This window comes from Hemicordylus capensis, chromosome 1, assembly GCF_027244095.1.
Source record: "Hemicordylus capensis ecotype Gifberg chromosome 1, rHemCap1.1.pri, whole genome shotgun sequence".
Lineage (NCBI taxonomy): Eukaryota > Metazoa > Chordata > Lepidosauria > Squamata > Cordylidae > Hemicordylus > Hemicordylus capensis.
In genome coordinates, this window is record NC_069657.1 from 83,445,918 (window position 1) to 83,464,362 (window position 18,445).

Sequence of the window (18,445 nt, forward strand, 5' to 3'; positions counted from 1 at the left end):
CACTTTTTAAATTTCTTTTAGCCTGGTCTACTTGATCCCCCTCCATGGTCCTGTCCTTCCCTTCCCTTTTGTGGTCAGCCCCTCCCTGCCCATCTTATGGACAGTTGCGAGAAAATCCACCTTATTTTCTTTAATGGCATAGCAGTCCATGGCAGCCTGCGGGCACTGCAGGGCAGTGAATTGACAACAGCTCAACAAAGTGTGTACTTATTCTAATCAGACCTCCAAAACCCCACCATTTCAAAACTGGACATTTCTCTAGTCTAGAACTAAGGGCACGATCAGCTCTTGCAGCTTCAGTTGCTGAAACTGGGCATGCTCACGTGAATTGAGCATGCTCTCTATTGCCGAGGTATGGATGTCGAACAGGGAACATCGATAGATTCGGGCAAGCCATGGAGGGCAGAAGCAAGCGCCGGAGCTGCTGTGCAATCGTCCGATTTCCACTGCTGCTGAGTCTCACCCTCGGGCTAGCCCTGCCACTCGCCCAGGGCCGGAGCCTCCGTTTTGTTACCTTGGTGAGAGAAAACAATTTCGAGAAGAAAATTGGAGTGCGGAGGGGGAGGGTGTAGGAAGGGACCACTATTTGGTTCGGGGCGTCGTGTGACATAATCCTCCTACCTATTCCAAAGGTAAAGAAGAAGAATTCCAATTAGGCCTCAAAAATCACGAGCAATTTAAAAACCATCAAGGAAATTCTGGTTTGGCAGAAAGTAGCTTGACCTTTGCATTTGCCTAGGGGCGTCTGAGCTTGCAGTGGCTGGCTGTTCTCTACAGGTACCGGCGAGCAAGTGGTTTAAAAGCAAAGCTGAGATCCCTGCAGCTTTTGTATTGAAATAAATAAATAAATCCCAAATTGCAATGTTTGTTTTCCCCCCTAATTAATACAAATCCCGAGTGTTGGTGTGACAGCAGCCAGAGACGACCCAAGTAGTAGACGATCAGAGTTGCTGTTTTTATCAGGGTATTTCAGTCCTTTACTGTGCTGTGAGAACTGCTGCCAGATCTCGACAGCAACCCCTGCTCGCCCAAGTTTAAATGGAGTAAAGTAACGTCCCCATTGATCATCCATGATCCATCCACTGATGGCAGTCTGTTCTTCTGACTTGCAGTTATATCGCCATGGAGATCGGTCCCCAGTGAAGGCATACCCTCGAGATCCCTATCAGGAAAGTGCCTGGCCACAGGGGTTTGGACAGCTTTCTCAGGTGGGTATCCCAGGAAGAACAATCTGTTGGAACTCAAAGGATGCATCTTTTTGAATGGAATCATTCAGAACTGTTGCCCTTGAGGAAAAAATTGTATTGGGGGAGGGTATTTTTTAAAATAAATAAATACCAGTTTGAGGTTTTGTATTGTTTTTGCTTTTTTTGATACAGCCTTCCTTTTCAGTATCCAGGAAGCAGCAAACTGCAGAAGCAGGTTTTGTTCAAATTGACCCCTCTGTTTTAAGTTATCTTAAGCAAGATTTTTTTTTAAAAATCACCCCCTAGAGATACCTATATCAGGCGGTATAGTAATATGATAGATAGATAAATAAATAAATATGTAGCTTAAAAATCCGGGGGGGGGGGATTGCAGGTGAATAAGGCACTGGGGCAGAAGACTGCTTCATCCATTTCAGGAAGGATTGTTCTTAAAATTTCCAGAACCAACAAGCCGTAACTGTACTTGTTTTCAATAGTGTGACGTTTTACAGGACTGCAGTAAAACTTGTATCATTGTGTATTTGTTGCCTTTGATACGTGTAGGAAGGGATGCAGCAACATTGGGACCTGGGCCAAGCTCTTCAAAGGCGTTATGATGGGTTCCTCAATGCTTCCTACAATAGGCAGGAGGTTAGTAGTGCATCATCCCCAGTGACTAATGGTATCAGCACAGTGTTCTCTTCACTTTCCCTTTCAGATCTGTTTTCAAATCAAATTTTCCCACCCACCCACCGCATTTAATGAATAAAGTCACAAGGGTCAATGGAAGAACATGATGGTATTTGGGTCTGAGTGACCATTGTTTCGTAACAGGAGATCATGACAAACAGAAAAAGAAGCAGGAGAGAAGCAGATCAGGGGACAATTAAAAAAGATCTACAGATAACTTTCCCCTTTTCTGAAGCCAGTGCCTGGGAATATTTTTTTTTAAAGGGCATTCAAGTTTGTGCATGCTTTTCTAATCTTCTCTTGACAAGAAAAATCATGAGCCCTTGGGTGGCTTGGCCTGTAATTTTCCACTGTTTCTTCTCTGTGATGAAACCAGATAAAGGAAGTCACACTCAACAAACTGAATTCAGCAAAAAATAACAGTAATTGTCCTTCTCAGACAGTGTATTTCACCTCACCTATGTAGCAGAGATTTATGACAGGGTTGCCTTAACACATGAACAAAACCCAGTCTGACTGGATTGTTAGTTTTCTGGAGGTTTGCCTTTGGCTCATCTCAGTGCTAGTCAATAGACTAAATTTGTATTCACTTAAATAAAAACATGAGCAATGCCCCAACCACTTTTCTCCCCCCTTTTTGGAAGCATAGCCACCCTTTGCCAATAAATGCATTAATCTTAACCAACAGCCTCTTCTTGGTTTTGTTTGTTTGTTTGTTTGTTTGTTTGTTTAATTCCAGCAACCACTGCAAATTAAATGACAAGCAAAGCTCTTCTGAAGCCTTCTTAGTTAAAAGTACAGCTTCCCATTACAGCCCAACCTAACTGTATTAACAACAATACTGGGTTTTATCCTTTGCCAATTTCTGGACCAAGGGCTGCTTCACATGAGAAGACTCACATTTCCACTGTCAGACAAGCATGCCTTTCGGTAAAGTCTGCAGGGAATTAGGATTGACTGAGGCTTCAAGACCCAAGGATGCCTTTTAGAACCATAGACAAGACCTGGTTAATTCATGGTAGAAATGGGGTGAGGGAGCAGCAGTCTTTCGCTACAAGTGGCCAGGAAACAGCAACCTGAATACTAGAACTGGAATGCAAATCATCCCAAGCTCAATGGTTGAGCTTCAACCCAACAGCAGCTTATTGCTAATTTAAAAAATGTATTTATATCTATGTAAACCACTTTTGGAACTTTTGTTGAAAAGCGATATATAAATATTTGCCATATTTGTATTTTGTTGTTTGCTGGCCCAGTCCAAGCTCAATTCAGAGTGGGAGTCTAGCACAGATATGTCTGCTTGAGCAACATCCTGTCAATCTGGAAATGCTGCATGTAACTTCTTCATATTACTAAGGAAAAAGGAGAAGTTTTCAGTTGGCAAGTTTATATTCTCTGTCCTGCTTTAAAGTTGTTGCTGCCTTACTGATTGAATCTGGCAGTAAAGCAGCTGCTGCTGCTGAGGAAGGGGGCAGGGAAAATTTGGAGATGGCTGGCTCCCCCACAGCATGTAGATTGGCTGTTTGTTTATTGGCTTTATTGAGTATAAGCTTGGTATAGGGCTGAGTGTTAGGCTAGGACTTGGGTGCCCCAGGTTCAGATCCCCACTCAGCCATTATAAAACTAATTGGGTGACCTTGGGCCAGTTCCTCTCTCTGTCTGATCTACCTCACAGTGCTGTTGTGAGGATAAAATGGGAGGGAACATGCATCTCATTCTGATTTCTTTGGGGGAAAGACAGAATAAAAATGTAATTAATAAAATATTGTGCCTTATAAATTTAATATCAAAGAGCCTAACAATAATAATAAAGTACAAGAAGAGAGCTGGTCTTGTAGTAGCAGGCATGACTTGTCCCCTTAAGCTAAGCAGGATCCACCCTGGTTGCGTACGAAAGGGAGACTAGAAGTGTGAGCACTGTAAGATATTCCCCTCAGGGGATGGAGCTGCTCTGGGAAGAGTATCTAGGTTGCAAGTTCCCTCCCTGGCTTCTCTAAGATAGGGCTGAGAGAGATTCCTGCCTGCAACCTTGGAGAGGCCGCTGCCAGTCTGTGAAGACAAGACGGAGCTAGATAGACCAATGGTCTGGCTTGGTATATGGCAGCTTCCTATGATCCTCTTGTATTCTACCAAAGACAACCAACTTGACAGCACACTTTACCTTTAAGCTGTTTAGGGCTTTATAGGTTATAACCAGCACCTTGTATTTTGCCCGGAAACTTATTGTCAGCCACAGTAGCTCTTTTAGTATAGGAGTAATATGGTCTCTCCGAGATGACCTAGAGACCAACCTGGCTGCCCCCATTCTGTACCAATGTCAGTTTCTGTGGTGAACATACAAAGGCAGCCCCACACATAGCGCATTGCAGCAGTTAAGTCTGGAGTTACCAACATATGTACCACTGTTCTGAGGTCATTTATTTCAAGAAACTTACACCACTGGCATATCAGCCAAAGCTGATAGAAAGCATCTCTGGCCACCACCTCAACTTGGGACACCAGGGATTGCTTTGGATCCAAAAGCATTCCCAGACTGCGTACCCGTTTTTTGTAGGGAAGTGTAACCCTATCCAGAACTGGCAGATCAAAATAGTCTCCTGAGTTCCAACCCTGCACAATAAGTACCTCCGTCTTATTGGATTCAGTCTCAGTTTGTTATCACTCATCCAGCCCATTGCTGCCTCCAGGAATTTAGGGAGGTTATGCCTCCCTATTTTTATTTAAACAAAAATATCCCCATTACTTTCTTTATTGAAGGCTAATGAAAAAGATATGATATACTAACAGCTGTCATTGATAGTATATAATATCTACTACCATGGAAACTAACAGCTGTCATTGATAATTTCATCAAATTAACTGCAATTAACTTATCACACCACTGTTTGTGGATAAAGGTTCTTAGATGTTTTTAGAGGACAATATCTTCTTCCTGTTGAAATCAAAGGCTATATTAAGATGAGAATGGGATTAAATTAAGGTATGTTGAAGGAAATGGTAATTGCCCCAAGGTGTGATTGCTGCCACATTGCACATTTCCCCTGCTTTCCTAAGTCCCCGGCACTGACTTGTGGAAATACTGTCTCTGATTCTGACTCATTTTGTTTATTTGCATAAGTGAAAACTTCATCTGGAAGATCCTGTTCTCAGATTAGCTGCTTTCTTAATTTGTCTTGACAGATTTTGTGCTATGAAAGAGTTCTTTGTTAATGACTTGCCCATCAAAAATCATAAAGCAAACTGTTTGTAAAGACTGATGCTTTGGAGTACATCCATAGGGCCCTTACTTAAGTGCCTGACTGCTTCAAACACTTATCTGTTCTCTCCACATGTGCAGGGTGCTTCAGTCTGCGCCAGTTCCCTTAGTTATCAGTAAGGCTCCCACCTCCACTGTTCACCACCTTCCAGTCTGTGTAGCCATCAAATAATTATATGAGCTGTTCCTGTAAATGAGTCTGGAATGTCTTTAGGGAATCGACAACTTTTTGCCTTTTTCGGGCTTACTGCAACAGCGCTCAACCCAAAACTCAGTGTGGGCGACTACTGTTTGCTTTTACCTTTGGAGAGAATGACAGATACTTGTTACAGCTATGGTTAGTGTGTGCTGTCTTTGTGTAGTCACAGTGCAATTTCTTTAGGTTATCTAACCACATGTATATCTTGTTTTCTACCTAACCTGCTGTTTCTATTTTCAGCTCCCTTCTCAAGTCCCTATTCTATTTCCTTGCTTTTTATAGTTTCCTAGATATGAAGAATATCTAGGAAACTAGAATATCTAGGAATAGAATATCTAGAAACTAGAATATCTAGGAAACTAGAATACCTCCCCCTTGATATATACCAAATAACTCTTTCCTCACATTCTTGTTGACACCAGTTTAGTCCATCACTGTTGCTTTGATGTGTGTGTGTGTGTGTGTGTGTGTGTGTGTGTGTGTGTGTGTGTGTGTAAACCAAATCAGCAGGGCAGAAACCTGCTATTCCTATATCTGACCAAAGCTGTGAACATTAGCAACTCTAGCAAAACGTACTCCTTGTGGTTTGCTTTCTACCTTGGCAGATCTTCATCCGCAGCACAGATTTTGATCGGACCCTGATGAGTGCTGAGGCCAATCTGGCAGCACTGTATCCCCGAGAAGGGCAGCAGGTGTTTAATCCCAATGTTTCTTGGCAACCCATCCCTGTCCATACAGTACCTGATTCTGTAGAGCGGGTTAGTCACTTCCAAAAGAAATGCTGGCAGATTGGCTCTTGAGTTTGATAATGCTGCTTGTTTGAAATTATTTCTTTTCATTCACCCTTAACTCTGCCTATTTTACATCACCCTGGACCCCAAAATTCCTCTTTTGGGGGACCATATGTAATTTATGGATCCTGTTTCATATGTCTGGAGAAGACATCCTTATTTAAGATTATCTATGAGTTAGCTTAGGGCAAACTGTGTATACCACATAGTTTTGTGGATAAGAAGGGCTTTGTGTACTAATGATCCCCTCAGGCAGCTGATCTCTTTTGCCTCTGTCCAGCTCCTGAAGTTTCCATTATCCCATTGTCCCTGTTATGAACAATTGCAGAATGAGACCCGGCAGACAGCAGAGTATATAAATAAAACCATCCAGAATACGGTAAGCTGCATTTTGCAAGGGTATCTATGTTGGCATCTAGAATGGTGTTCTCTTTATACCATCTTTGGGGTTATGAAGAGATGGAAGAACTGACTCAGTCCTTTGCCCCTGCAGCAATTCCTGAAGATGGTGGCAAACATGACAGGTATCCAGGAAATTTCCCTTGAGTCTGTCTGGAGCATATAGGACACACTCTTCTGTGAGGTGCTGTTCATCTGTACCCGGTAGGCATTTGCTCCCCAAAGTGGCTTAAAATTCTTATGTGAGTGCTGTCAGAAGCCGCCTGCGTTCTTACTCTAAAATAGTCCTGCCTTTGCTAAATACTAGGAGTCACTGAAGAGCATTCCAAAGTTTAACTGAGCTAAATCACTTTCTGGTATTGGTAGAAAGCTCTGCTATTTTATTCATTGTAGCATATGTTGGAAAGTCCAGATAAAAATCCAGTTCTCAACATTCTGCCATTCTCTAGCCTTATCAGGAACCATGGGCTATGTAGAGAGGAGTAGACTTGCTTTTTAATAGTGAGAGGTGGCAAGGAACAGGGATGGCTTCTACCACAGTAGCATCCCCCTAAGAACACACTTTCTTCCATACAAGAAAATGGTTTCCACTCATGTGGGATTAAGTCATGCACTTGGGAGCACTGTTGCAATAAGGGCAAAACCTGCCCTTTTGTAGACCGTAGCTTGTAGCCTGGTCCTCAATGAGAGGATCTTGCATGCAGTGCATGTCTTTCATCAGAGTACACAGAAATGCTCCGCAACCTCCCATCAGGGGTCATTGCAGTATAAAAACATTCCTTTCAGTCAAATCTCTTCTATCATACTAGGAAAGTACTTATAACATTTAAACTGTAAGAAAAGGCAGAAACTACTGATCAATAGTCTGAATGGGTTCTCACAACCCCCGCACTGTTAATCAAATGGATTGGAGAGCAAATCTTGGTTGCTTATGTTAGCTGCATCTTAGTTATACAGCAGTGAATTGGAGATTCCTTGTAGTTTCCAGTTTCTCATGACATGCTCCATGGAAGCATGCACTGCTCTGCATTCTGATTCCCGTTCATCGTGCAGGTCCTGAGAACCTACCGTTTGTGCTCTTCTTGCCCATTACAGAGACCCCTGCTGTCTTTAAAGCAAGGAATTACTACAACCCCTCAGCTCTGGTGGTTTACACCTCTGATCATGCCAGGGCTTTTCCTGTTAGATCTTGCTGATGTTATCTGAATTGGGCCTCTGCAAGAAGACACAAAAGATCACCAGCCATTCTTGATAATGAACCATGGATTGTTCATTTGAACCATTCTAGAAGGAATTTTAGCTCACTCTTCATCACCATCTAAACCTGCCGTAAGGTTTCTTTGAAAGCCAATCACGATCATTCTCCCCTCTAAAGCTTTTATTTTAATAAGTTTTTTGTATGGCTGGCACTATCATCATGATGATCAGAACTCTGGTTTTTCACAGTTATGTCCACTAGGGTGTAAATGTTATGCCTAAACATATCGATCATGAAGAGTTTGTAACTCTTCATCTCTAGGAACTTTCTGTGAGGGTCTGCAACAATGGAATCCGCAACAATGCCCAAGTAATAACATGGGGATGGGGGAAGGGAAGAGAAAGGGTTTCATCCCGACGCTGTGTAGGACAGGGAAGTTATATAAGCTATGGGTGCTGTTCATCAAACTTCCCTCTTTACTTTCTATCAGCTGACCCAAAGAAAAAAATCTTGCTAAGTAAAACTTAGTTTAGCAGAGCTAAACTGCTACTTCAAAGCAGCCAATCGAAACTTGTTAGTTCTAAAGAACAGTTAAATTAGTAAGAACATATTAATCATCTCCTGAGAACTACTGAAATGGTCTTGATTGTAGTGCTATCTAATGGAAAACCTGCCTTGAAAATTGAAAGACAAGTAAAGATTTCCTTTTGACTTTATAATTTCTGTTCCCTACATCTCCTTAAGAGTCAGCCACAAATGTATCAAGATTTTTCCATACCACACTGGGAGGCAGGTGCAAGTCCCAACATTACTATTTTCATCATTGGTATGACTTCAGGTGCAATCAGACTGCCAACATATTGATCAGAAGAGGCTATCAGACCTGGAACTCTAGAATTCCATGCAAAAACCATTTCACATCTTGGGATAACTGGATTAATTTCCATATTATGGTAAACTTTGAGTTTAGAGAACTTGGAATGAAGGTTGCTAGATGCTCTTAACAGATTTACTCACTAGTACAATTTATTTTCCCCAAAAAGGGAAGAACTCCAAATATTTAACATAAAATTATTCCCTTTTTTCATGAATTCAGAGTATAACCTTTGGGTTTCTGTTTTAACAGCATAGCTATTCTCTTTGCAAAAGCATTTGTGGTTCTGGCTTAGGAGCTAATGCTTACTGGGCAAAGATTCACAGTAGGCAACATGGCAAACTCAGGACATTCTAGAGTAGAGATCCTAGCTCATGCTTTCCAATGTGTGTATTATCCTTCACCTAGACTATCTCACTGATCTTTTCTGTTTTATATTCCAGAACACACACAAACTGCCACTTCCAAAGCGGCCACTCCTGCTGTGATGACTCGGCTAAAGGAGTTGAAAGATTTTGGCTATGAATTTATTTTTGGGCTTCACAAACGGGTAGACAAAGCTCGTCTGCAGGGTGGTAAGTGAAGGAGCAAGGAAAGCAGTGGGGAGAGAGAATCCACTGATCTGTCAAGAACAAGGGTCTAATAATTTGTTCTTTTTTTGCAGGGGTCCTTTTGTCTCAAATAAGAACACACCTTATACATGCTACAAACACTTCTGTACCCCAGCGCTTTAAAATGCTTATGTATTCAGCAGTAAGTTTGCATGTGGGAACGCTGCTCCTCTTCTTGCTGTCCTTTCTATTATCTTTGCGCATTTCCCCAAATATAGCACAGCCCTCAAACCGTATTAACAGGCATAGCTTCTCTTTCTCCTTTGAATGAAGGAAGTAGTACTATTCCATAATAGTTGGTTTTGTAAGTCAGATATTGACTGTATACATGCACTATTTCTTCACTGGCAGTTGTTACATGCAGGTAACCAATGTACTCTTAAACAACACACAATAGTGTACAGTTTCTAAAACACAGTGTTTTTAAATACTGTGAGTGTAGTAGTGTACTCATTCATTTACCCCCCCTTTTTAAACAACCCCAGGTGCTCCCCACAGCTTATTTCTGTTTTCATTGGTAAAATGGTACTCCATCAAGCTCTGGAACCCAATCTTTGTTTTTCCCCACCAGCATCTCAGGAGCCTCTTGTGAAGTTTCTTCCTGCTGAAGTGTGACATTAGAATGCCTATTAAACAAGCAAGAGTGTGGGAATTCATATTTTCTCTGTCTTTCTCAGCATGATACCACTCTTGTGGCACTGCAGATGGCTCTGGATGTTTACAATGGGAAGCAACCACCCTATGCCTCATGTCAAATCTTTGAGCTGTACCAAGAGGATGACGGGTGAGAGATTCACTGAGATTATCAATCTGTCTTCATAAGCATTAACTTGAAGGCAATTAGCCTTTGAGCATGCTATACCTTAGCTTTTATCCACATATTCAGGAGGCAAATGAGATAAACACAAGGGGTTCACATTTGAGCTATCTGTTCTAAAGTAGTTATTGGCATACATATTGGATAGACCCCTCTTTCTACCAGTTCCAGTTACTTCTAATGTAAAGGTGAGATAGTTACAATCCATAGTATTTTGATAATCTTGTGGCCATGAGAAACTTGACAAGGAGGAGGTGTTTATCCATGTTAACAGCCTTGAGTTGACCTCTGCTCATTTGATAAACATGACTATGTATCCACACTTTTACCCTTAAATGGGTAAGTAACTTTCAGACTTATGCATTTAAAGTGGATGGACATTTAAAGTGGATGGATTCATTAAGACAGCAATGAATGCACCACTGAGAGACCTTAAAGGCCAAGTCGAAGATAGATCATCCTGGAGAGAATCTATGTGGTCGCTAAGAGTTGCACCGACTTGGCGGCACTTAATCAAACAATCAACTTTCAGACTACCAGCAAGTGTTTGTCTATCCCTTCCAAACAAGGAAGCATGATCCAGCATCTGTTAACTATTACAAGGGTGGAAACGGTTATATGATGGTTCATGACTTAATTTGCATGAACATGATGGAAGTCACTATATACATTATTAGCAATAGCAATAGCAATAGCACTTACATTTATATACCGCTCTATAGCCGGAGCTCTCTAAGTGGTTTACAATGATTTAGCATATTGCCCCCAACATTCTGGGTACTCATTTTACCGACCTAGGAAGGATGGAAGGCTGAGTCAACCTTGAGGCCCTGGTCAGGATCAAACTTGTAACCTTCTGGTTACAGGGCGGCAGTTTTACCACTGCACCACCAGGGGTAAATAGCTCAAATTCCTCTCATGCTTCTGTTCTGCTCCTAGTAATTTTTCTGTGGAGATGTCCTTTCGGAATGAGAGCGGGAAAGAGCCTTACCCACTATAGCTGCCTCACTGTGAACAGCGGTGCCCTCTGCTGAAATTTCTGCAACTCACAGAGCCTGTTATTTCACAAGACTGGGAAAAGGAATGCCAGATATCAAGCATTATGAAAGATACAGGTGAGTGGAAGCTACAGTGATAGACAACCCAGAGAAGAACACATGTGTTGGTTACAGACAAATCACTTATTCAATTCTGTCTTGCAGAAATTACTATTGTTTTGGCTGTCTGTGGATCTATCCTCTTTCTGCTTACCGTCCTGCTCCTGCCAGTCCTCTTCCGTACCAAGTCCAAGCCTCCTGGCTACCGGCATGTTTCTGATGAAGGAGAGGAACAACCTTGACAATTGCTACAGCCCCTCTTGAGGCAGCAAGAGGGAGAAGTGCTGACCTCGGATACAAGAAGGGTTTCTTTTAGTGACTAAGTATCTTGTTTTTGTTCTGATAGTTGCTTCCAAGCCAAAAGCCCCAGATGGAAGTTGGAGCTTTTGTGACTATCAGATGTAGTCTAACCTACCAATTGCATAATGCAGTTAAGTACTGCAATAGAAAAGCCAGTGTGATTTGAGGTTCCATCTGTCAAGATGCGAGCAGTTCCATCAAAGACACAGACTTCTTTCTGTTGATCCCAATATGCTGCCTGCAGTCTCCAGAACTGGTGCAGAACTCTGAATGGACAAACCTTCCAACTGGAGCCTGCTGCTTCTGTTCCTCAGAAAGCTTTGTTTACACCAGTAGTTGCTCCTTGTACCTCTTTTCCTAACTCTGAGGAGAGGGGCCCGATGCTAGACCAGCAATAACTGACTTTTCCAGCCAAGTCAGTAACTAGGAATCAAACCACTGTTTCCCTTGAAGAACAAAGTAGAGTACTTTGCTCTCTTAGCCTTTAGAACCCTATATAGGGAGAAGGGACTAGACGAAAGGTTCCCTCCCACTCGTCCACTCTAGAACACACAGGGAAGAAATAGGTTTCTCAACTACACTCAGCCCACTTTCCATTTGTCACGGGCTACAGAAATGGGGAAATAATGGAACACATTATGTTTTTATTCTCTCTAATACCTCATTACTTTCAGCTTCAGCATCTTTTTAGAAAAACAGTACAGCTTTTTGTTTAAGTGAGATCACTTATGGGACAGTGATCTCACACTTGATGAAGGTTTCACTATTGAATTTAGCTGTACTGTATTTATCAAATCCAGTACTAGTTTTTTTCAAAACTCATGTGATGTTAGAAATGTGGGGGTCATCTTGAATTCAGAGTCCTCTTCCTTTTTGATAAATACAGGTTGTAATGTAAGGGAGGAGAGCTGGTCTTGTGGTAGCAAGCATGGATTGTCTCCTTTGCTAAGCAGGGTCCACCCTGGTTGCATTTGAATGGGAGACATGTGGGAGCATTAAGATATTTCCCCTCAGGTGATGAGGTTGCTCTGGGAAGAGCATCTGCATGCAGATGTTTCCAAGTTCCCTCCCTGGCCTCTCCCAGATAGGGCTTAGAGAGACTCCTGCCTGCAACCTTGGAGAAGCTGCTGCCAGTCTGTGTAGATGGACCAACAGTCCATCTGAGCTAGATGGACCAAATGCTGGACTTGGTATAAGGCAGCTTCCTATGTTCCTAAGCTCTATTTTCAAGGGGGTCATCTTAAATTCAGAGTCATCTTCTATTCAGGTAAATATGGTATATTTCGGTAGATACCGGGCTAGTGATCTTTCAGAATCTTTCTTAAACTATTGTGTACCATAGGTATATTCTTAATCTGCAAAGGTTAAGAATATACATATTCTTAAAAAAATTTTTTTAAAGGAACGCATGCAAGTTTTAGTTTTTACTATTAAAGAGAAAAACCTATGTGGACATTGTTATTATGTCCACCAGCAGCTGTCATCCTGAACTTGGTCACTCAAGAGACAGTGACCATAACTGTAGCATCTGTCTGACAATCCTGAATCCATGGTGTATGTACCTCATATTTATAAATACAGGCGGCTTATTGCACAGTAAAGAGCCCATAGCAGAAATATTTGTTTCTGATGCCACATGCTTAATCTTCATTAAGAGCCAGCTTCTGTAGGTGAACTCAGCAGTTCGGAAGTTGGGCAAGTAGCCTATAACCTATAAAACACAGCCCCCTGCCTATCTCTGTGTCCAGTCTTCAAAATATCTCTTATGTTCAAGGGATATTTTGTGGCTGGTATTAGCACCACAGAGCTTCTCTTGGCCCATAGCTGTTGATGTTTTCCTTCAGCTCCATTTTTCCATGGCCCTCAACTTACTGACAATATTCTTTACTCCAAGTCACTCCCTCCCTCCTCCTCAGGAAGCAAAATATTCTGTTGAACCACTATTTTGTCATGCAGGAAATACAGCAGCCTCTGAGCTGAAAAGATGCAAACATCCTTAGCCAGGGCTACATGTGCACCAGGGATATATTTTCAGCACCAGGGCTGAACCCAGAAAGTAGTATCTCCTTTCCCTCCTCAAAAGAAGTCAACTCAAGTGACCCAACCCTGGCAGCTGAATTTGTTTAAGCCAAAAAATTCTAAGGAATGGCAGGAGCTGCTCAACAAGGACTTTTTATCTTGTAGACAAAGAGGAGATTTTAAAATGGTGCTGACACACACAGCCCTCTTTTTTCTTCTTCCCCTGGCTCAATGGTTCCCTACTTGGGGTCCCCAGGAATCACTGAACAACTACTTTCATCCCCAGCCACAATGGCCCAAAGCCAGGTTTGGAACCCCTACCCTAGCTAATCAGACTATGGGAAGGTGCTACAGCATTCATACACATACACATACACACACACACACTTACTTCACAGTGAGGTTTCATCACACACTACAAGTACACCAGTAGGACTAGGTGGCAAATTAACCAGTGGGGGATGGCCTTTAAAAGGTGTCTGCTTTGGTACACATGGAAGAAAACAGGTTTTTGTTGTTTATGCTTCATCTCTCTCAATGACGATTCTGTAATTTACTTGGATCATTTTCTTAGGGGCTTCACACACACACACCCTTATTAAAATCAAGATGGGACCAGACTGTTGTTGCTCCTCCTTCTTTTGCACAGGTTTCCTAGCTGGACCACAAGAGAGAATGTACAATCCATTGCATCAATCATCTTCTTGTGGCAAAGTAAAGGCTAATGGGAACCCTAGTGAATAAGCCAGGCTGAAAGCAGAGGTTGTTTATGCATTTTATGCTATTGCTGTTTTATTTTTGCTATATGTAAATTCACATGTATTTATAGGAGCAGCTTGCATGGCAGACTATCTACTGTTCACATTTATCGAATAGCCACAAGCATTTATAGCTGGTGTCGAGCTGAACATCTTAAAACTGTTGGCTTAAGGAAAAAAAGAATCAGGTCTAAACACATGATATTCATGGTCCTTTCCCTCCTTCAATTCTACTAGCTTGAGGAGGAAAAACGCATTTAAAGTCTGAAAAGCCTGGCTCTTGAAACTTATGTAAGTTACTGAAATGTGTCATTCAATCTAGTTGAAGAACACACATCTATTTGGCACAGAGCTTTCAATTCTCTTCATGTACGCCCCTCCTATAGTACTAGCTATTTGCTCTTTGGGTAGGTTTACCTCCTGTTGTCTCTCAAAGTGTAGTGCAGTTCTGAAGATCAGACCCTCTGGTATGACAGACACACTTTATTCAACATCTTGGTGCTTAACAATAAGAAAATTGCAATAGCAGCAGCAATATAAAACCTTTACAGCCACCCTCCTTAGATGCAACCAGCTTCTTTAAGAGCGTAGCCAAGCAGTTTTGAGCTAACTTTCAAGCAAATGCCTAAGTTAACAGTAGCCTCAAGACATCTGTTTGAGGAAGGAATGTTGGGAAAGAATCTACATGTTCTTCTTTGCAGGGAAAGAACTCGTTTGAGGTCGCAGCATAGGAGAAAAATGGGCTGCTCAATACACTGGAGGGGAAAATCATTCTGAAAATACAAACTGAACAGTCAGCATACCCCAGTTCACTGCACTGAACTGTGTCCGAAACAATTAAAAATCAGCAAGTATGTACAGATACAATGCCCTTTTGGGCCCGATTTAACCCATTCCTTGCCCTTAGGTGAAAGATGCCTTGTTTTTGCAACATATCATTCATGATCCAGAGAAGCTGGATTAGGGAAATGAGCTTGCTCCTTGAGGCCAGTGTTGCCCACTGTATGAGTACAGGCTTGGCTTAATCAACACTATAGATGCTTGCCTGATCAGTCTTCTGCGTCCTTTCCTCTCCTCCTTTTCTCCTTTAATTTGCGCTCTTGGCCCTTTGTTTTAGTATCCTCCAGTTCCAGACTGAGTAGTTTTGATTTGAGTTTGCTTGTTCCTGTGTTTGATTGCCTCCGCCTCTGCCCTCCTTGCCGAGTTAAGCTCCTGCATCCGATTCCCTGCTCTGTCATAGCTTGCATGAGACACTCTTGCTTCTTGGTTACCATCTCATCCCGGCTCCAGATCATAATATTAAAACCTACCAGGAAAACAGTCACTATTGTAAAAGTTTCACTTTGGATACAGTACATACACAGGATACATTGTTTGCTAGACCTAGTTACTGCCCAGCCATTAAGGTTTAATGCACCTATTTGCTTTCAGTGCCAGAGTCCTATTACAGGAACAGAATTCCAAGTAGCAGTCAATAATTATGGTGTGTGAGCAATTCACCTTGCCCAGCACTGGACACAGAAAGCAGTACTTTATACAGTGATATCCAAATAAACATAATTATTTAACTATGTCTATCTAAATGTATAGGCTGCGAATTTCCTACAAGCAGAACCTCCTAAGACAGAGCTGAACAGCCATCCAGCTGTTGCAGTCCAACAACTCCTATCATCCACAGCCACTGCGACCAATAGTCATGGATGATGGGAGCTGTAGTCAAACTGTTGGAGGGCTGAAGTTGTGCAGCCTAGTCCTAAGATATGAAGTAGGAACAACTACAGGAGCTAACAAAAGCTTGTTGATTTTTCCCAGTCCTTGGCACAATGTAGCAAGCAGTTACAACTAGCATTATACTTGTACTGTTAAAATGCTGTTTCTACTTAAAAACCATTTAAACTTCCATCATTTATTTGTTCTGGCCCTTCCTTCTTCCGCAGTACTGCTTAAGAGGCCAGCAGATGGCAGCAGTACCTTCTTTACCTAGGCAGGCTGTTCCCCTAAACAGCGAGATGCTGATAGCCAAACTAAGTGTGACAGTGACAGACATGCATCTTTTCACTTGTCTGCCCTATGCACATAAAAAGCAGGATGAGGGGAATCTTTAGCATTAAATGTGTGCACAGGAGAGGGGTGAGGACTCCCTCTTTCCTGTACATTACCTCCAGCCACTTCTCTGTTTCCGGCTCACTTCTGGTATCAGGCCTGGGAAAGAAGAGTGGCTAGAGCCACCAACTACAGGAAGGTGAGAAGGTTTAGCATTCTTTATTCCTGCATTTTTATTGTTGGCCCCATCTACCTACGCTTTGCATGTAATGATGAATGAGAATGATGCCCCATCACATCTGGCTGGGTTTTTACTTCCTCACCAATAGAAGTGAAGAGAGCTGAGTATCAAAGACAACTTGTGCTTCAGAAAAATTACATCCCTCCCTTGCACCCCGACCGCCTTTTTAAAGAGCTTGGGTAGGAGGAGAACCTTTCCACAGGTGTCTCATCTTCCACTCTGGTCTACAGGATGTCTATGACCTTCTACCTGCACCAAAGTGGAAGCTCGTCCTTCCTACTAAAACAGATGGGGAGGAGAATAGCCAGCATCACTATCAAAGCCCTGGACCTGAAAATGGTAGCCCTAATCAGTTCCAATTAGGAAATCAGGGCTAATAATCCAATAAGAAGGCATTATAAGTAGAGCCACAGCTTCTAAACTATTCTTAGAACACCTTTGCCCAGAGGGAGCCTGTTTGTCTTGAAGTGGGAGCAACACCAAACTGCTATAATTAATAAACAAACAAACAAAAGATTAAAGCCATTCACTCACCCATTCCAGAGGCCAGTGTGTCTCCCATCGGGTTAAACTTATTAAGCTGCAAATTTAAACACAATAATGCATTGTAGCCTTGTCAGTTGATCACTTAACAACATCAATCAAATCAGAAACCAGAAAATTCTAGACAGAACACCATAGAAAGGCCCAGAATTGAATGCAGAAGAGTTCTGCAGAAATCAGCAGAGTTTTGACCAGCCAGCCCTCTGCTCATCCCCCAACTGTGCTCCCAGGCTCAGCAACCAAGCAAGTACATCATGAGGCTCATCTGGTGACAACAGGAAAGGGAATTTTCTGTGGAAGGATTTTCAGCAGGGAAATCTCACTGAGAGCCTTAATGTGTGGTGCTCACAAAACCTAACAGAAGTCTGACTTCTGAGCAAGCAATCTCAGCAGCAGGAGGGAAAACATTTCTCCCACTCTAAGAAAAGAGGTGAAGCCCTGCCCTAGAAACTGCACAATGAGTGGATAAACAATCTTTAGTATTGAGTTTAAACATCCCTCATGGAAACAAACACTGAATCTCCCACTTCAGCTATTCCTTCCCACAGCCCAGACACAAATTGGAGTTACATGAACCTTACTTTACAAGGCAACTCAGTTTGGAGGTAAAATGCTGGATGGGTACAAACTAGCCATCTCTAACATTTAGAAAGTTTCCCAGCATGCCTCTGAAGGAAGAGGATGGGTCTGGAAGTGGCCCATAGGCAGTGGCCTATGCTGGCATCAGGAGAAAGCCTGGAGCTGGTGGCCAGCATAGTATAGGGGCATGCCTAGCAAGTTCTGAATACAGCAACTAGGAAATTCGGGGTGGAAAATGGAGGTGAGAATCAAATAGGAAAGTCACAAGCTCACTACTGTGGTTACCAAGTCAACCATCGTGCCCACTTGACATTGACTTAGCACAAAGTGACAGAAGCTTCCCTTTCTTCAGAGTCCCCACACAATGCAGAAAACTATCACTTCATGTTGGGCAAGAGACACAATTCTACCCAACCCCAAGTCCTCCACCACTCATTGAGAACTCGGGGATGGGCTCTCAACTCTGACCTCAGGCTGGGCTTCAGAGGCCCTTGGAAGCAGCAAGAAGTCTCACTGTTTCCGAATGCCTCCCAAGCACAAAACAAAGTCACTCTTACTCACAAAATCCTTCATGCATGCCAAAAGGTTCAGGGAAGGGGAAGATTGATAGAGACTACAAATAATGGCTGGGTACCAAGGCCAGCTAAAATTAGAGGACTCTTGATCAAGCCTACTATCAAGGAGAGGCCCAAACCAGTTCAAGTTTCAGAGAGTATCCAACCTTACTTCAAGTCAAGAAAGTGTAACAAAAGCCCTACCCAAAGCAAAGTCCTGCTCCCCCCACACCCACACACACCTCATCTACTGAGCCCACATCCTAGGAAGCTAGAGAACTCTGGTATG

At 42.5% G+C, this 18,445-nt stretch overlaps 2 protein-coding genes across 6 annotated transcripts in view; one reads left to right on the forward strand and one right to left on the reverse strand.

Annotated features, from left to right (window-relative positions):
• Nucleotides 1-355: 355 nt before the first annotated feature.
• ACP2 (acid phosphatase 2, lysosomal) lies at nt 356-14,058 on the forward strand. The gene is given in 12 exon segments (XM_053245763.1): nt 356-518; nt 1,113-1,208; nt 1,752-1,838; nt 5,938-6,024; nt 6,404-6,502; nt 6,617-6,706; nt 9,038-9,062; nt 9,065-9,169; nt 9,259-9,347; nt 9,883-9,989; nt 10,962-11,137; nt 11,225-14,058. Coding segments are annotated over 12 exon segments (1,221 nt in total). The 5' UTR covers nt 356-395; the 3' UTR covers nt 11,362-14,058.
• Nucleotides 14,059-14,664: 606 nt separating this feature from the next.
• The window catches only part of DDB2 (damage specific DNA binding protein 2), a 37,317-nt gene continuing 33,536 nt past the window's right edge, over nt 14,665-18,445 (reverse strand). For all 5 annotated transcript variants that reach the window (XM_053256406.1, XM_053256379.1, XM_053256416.1 and 2 more), the window contains exons 10-11: nt 17,015-17,060; nt 14,665-15,502 (exon numbers count right to left, since the gene is read on the reverse strand). In XM_053256406.1, coding sequence (XP_053112381.1) covers nt 15,246-15,502; nt 17,015-17,060 — 303 coding nt within the window. In that variant the 3' untranslated portion in view covers nt 14,665-15,245. The remainder of the gene's footprint in view (nt 15,503-17,014; nt 17,061-18,445) is intronic.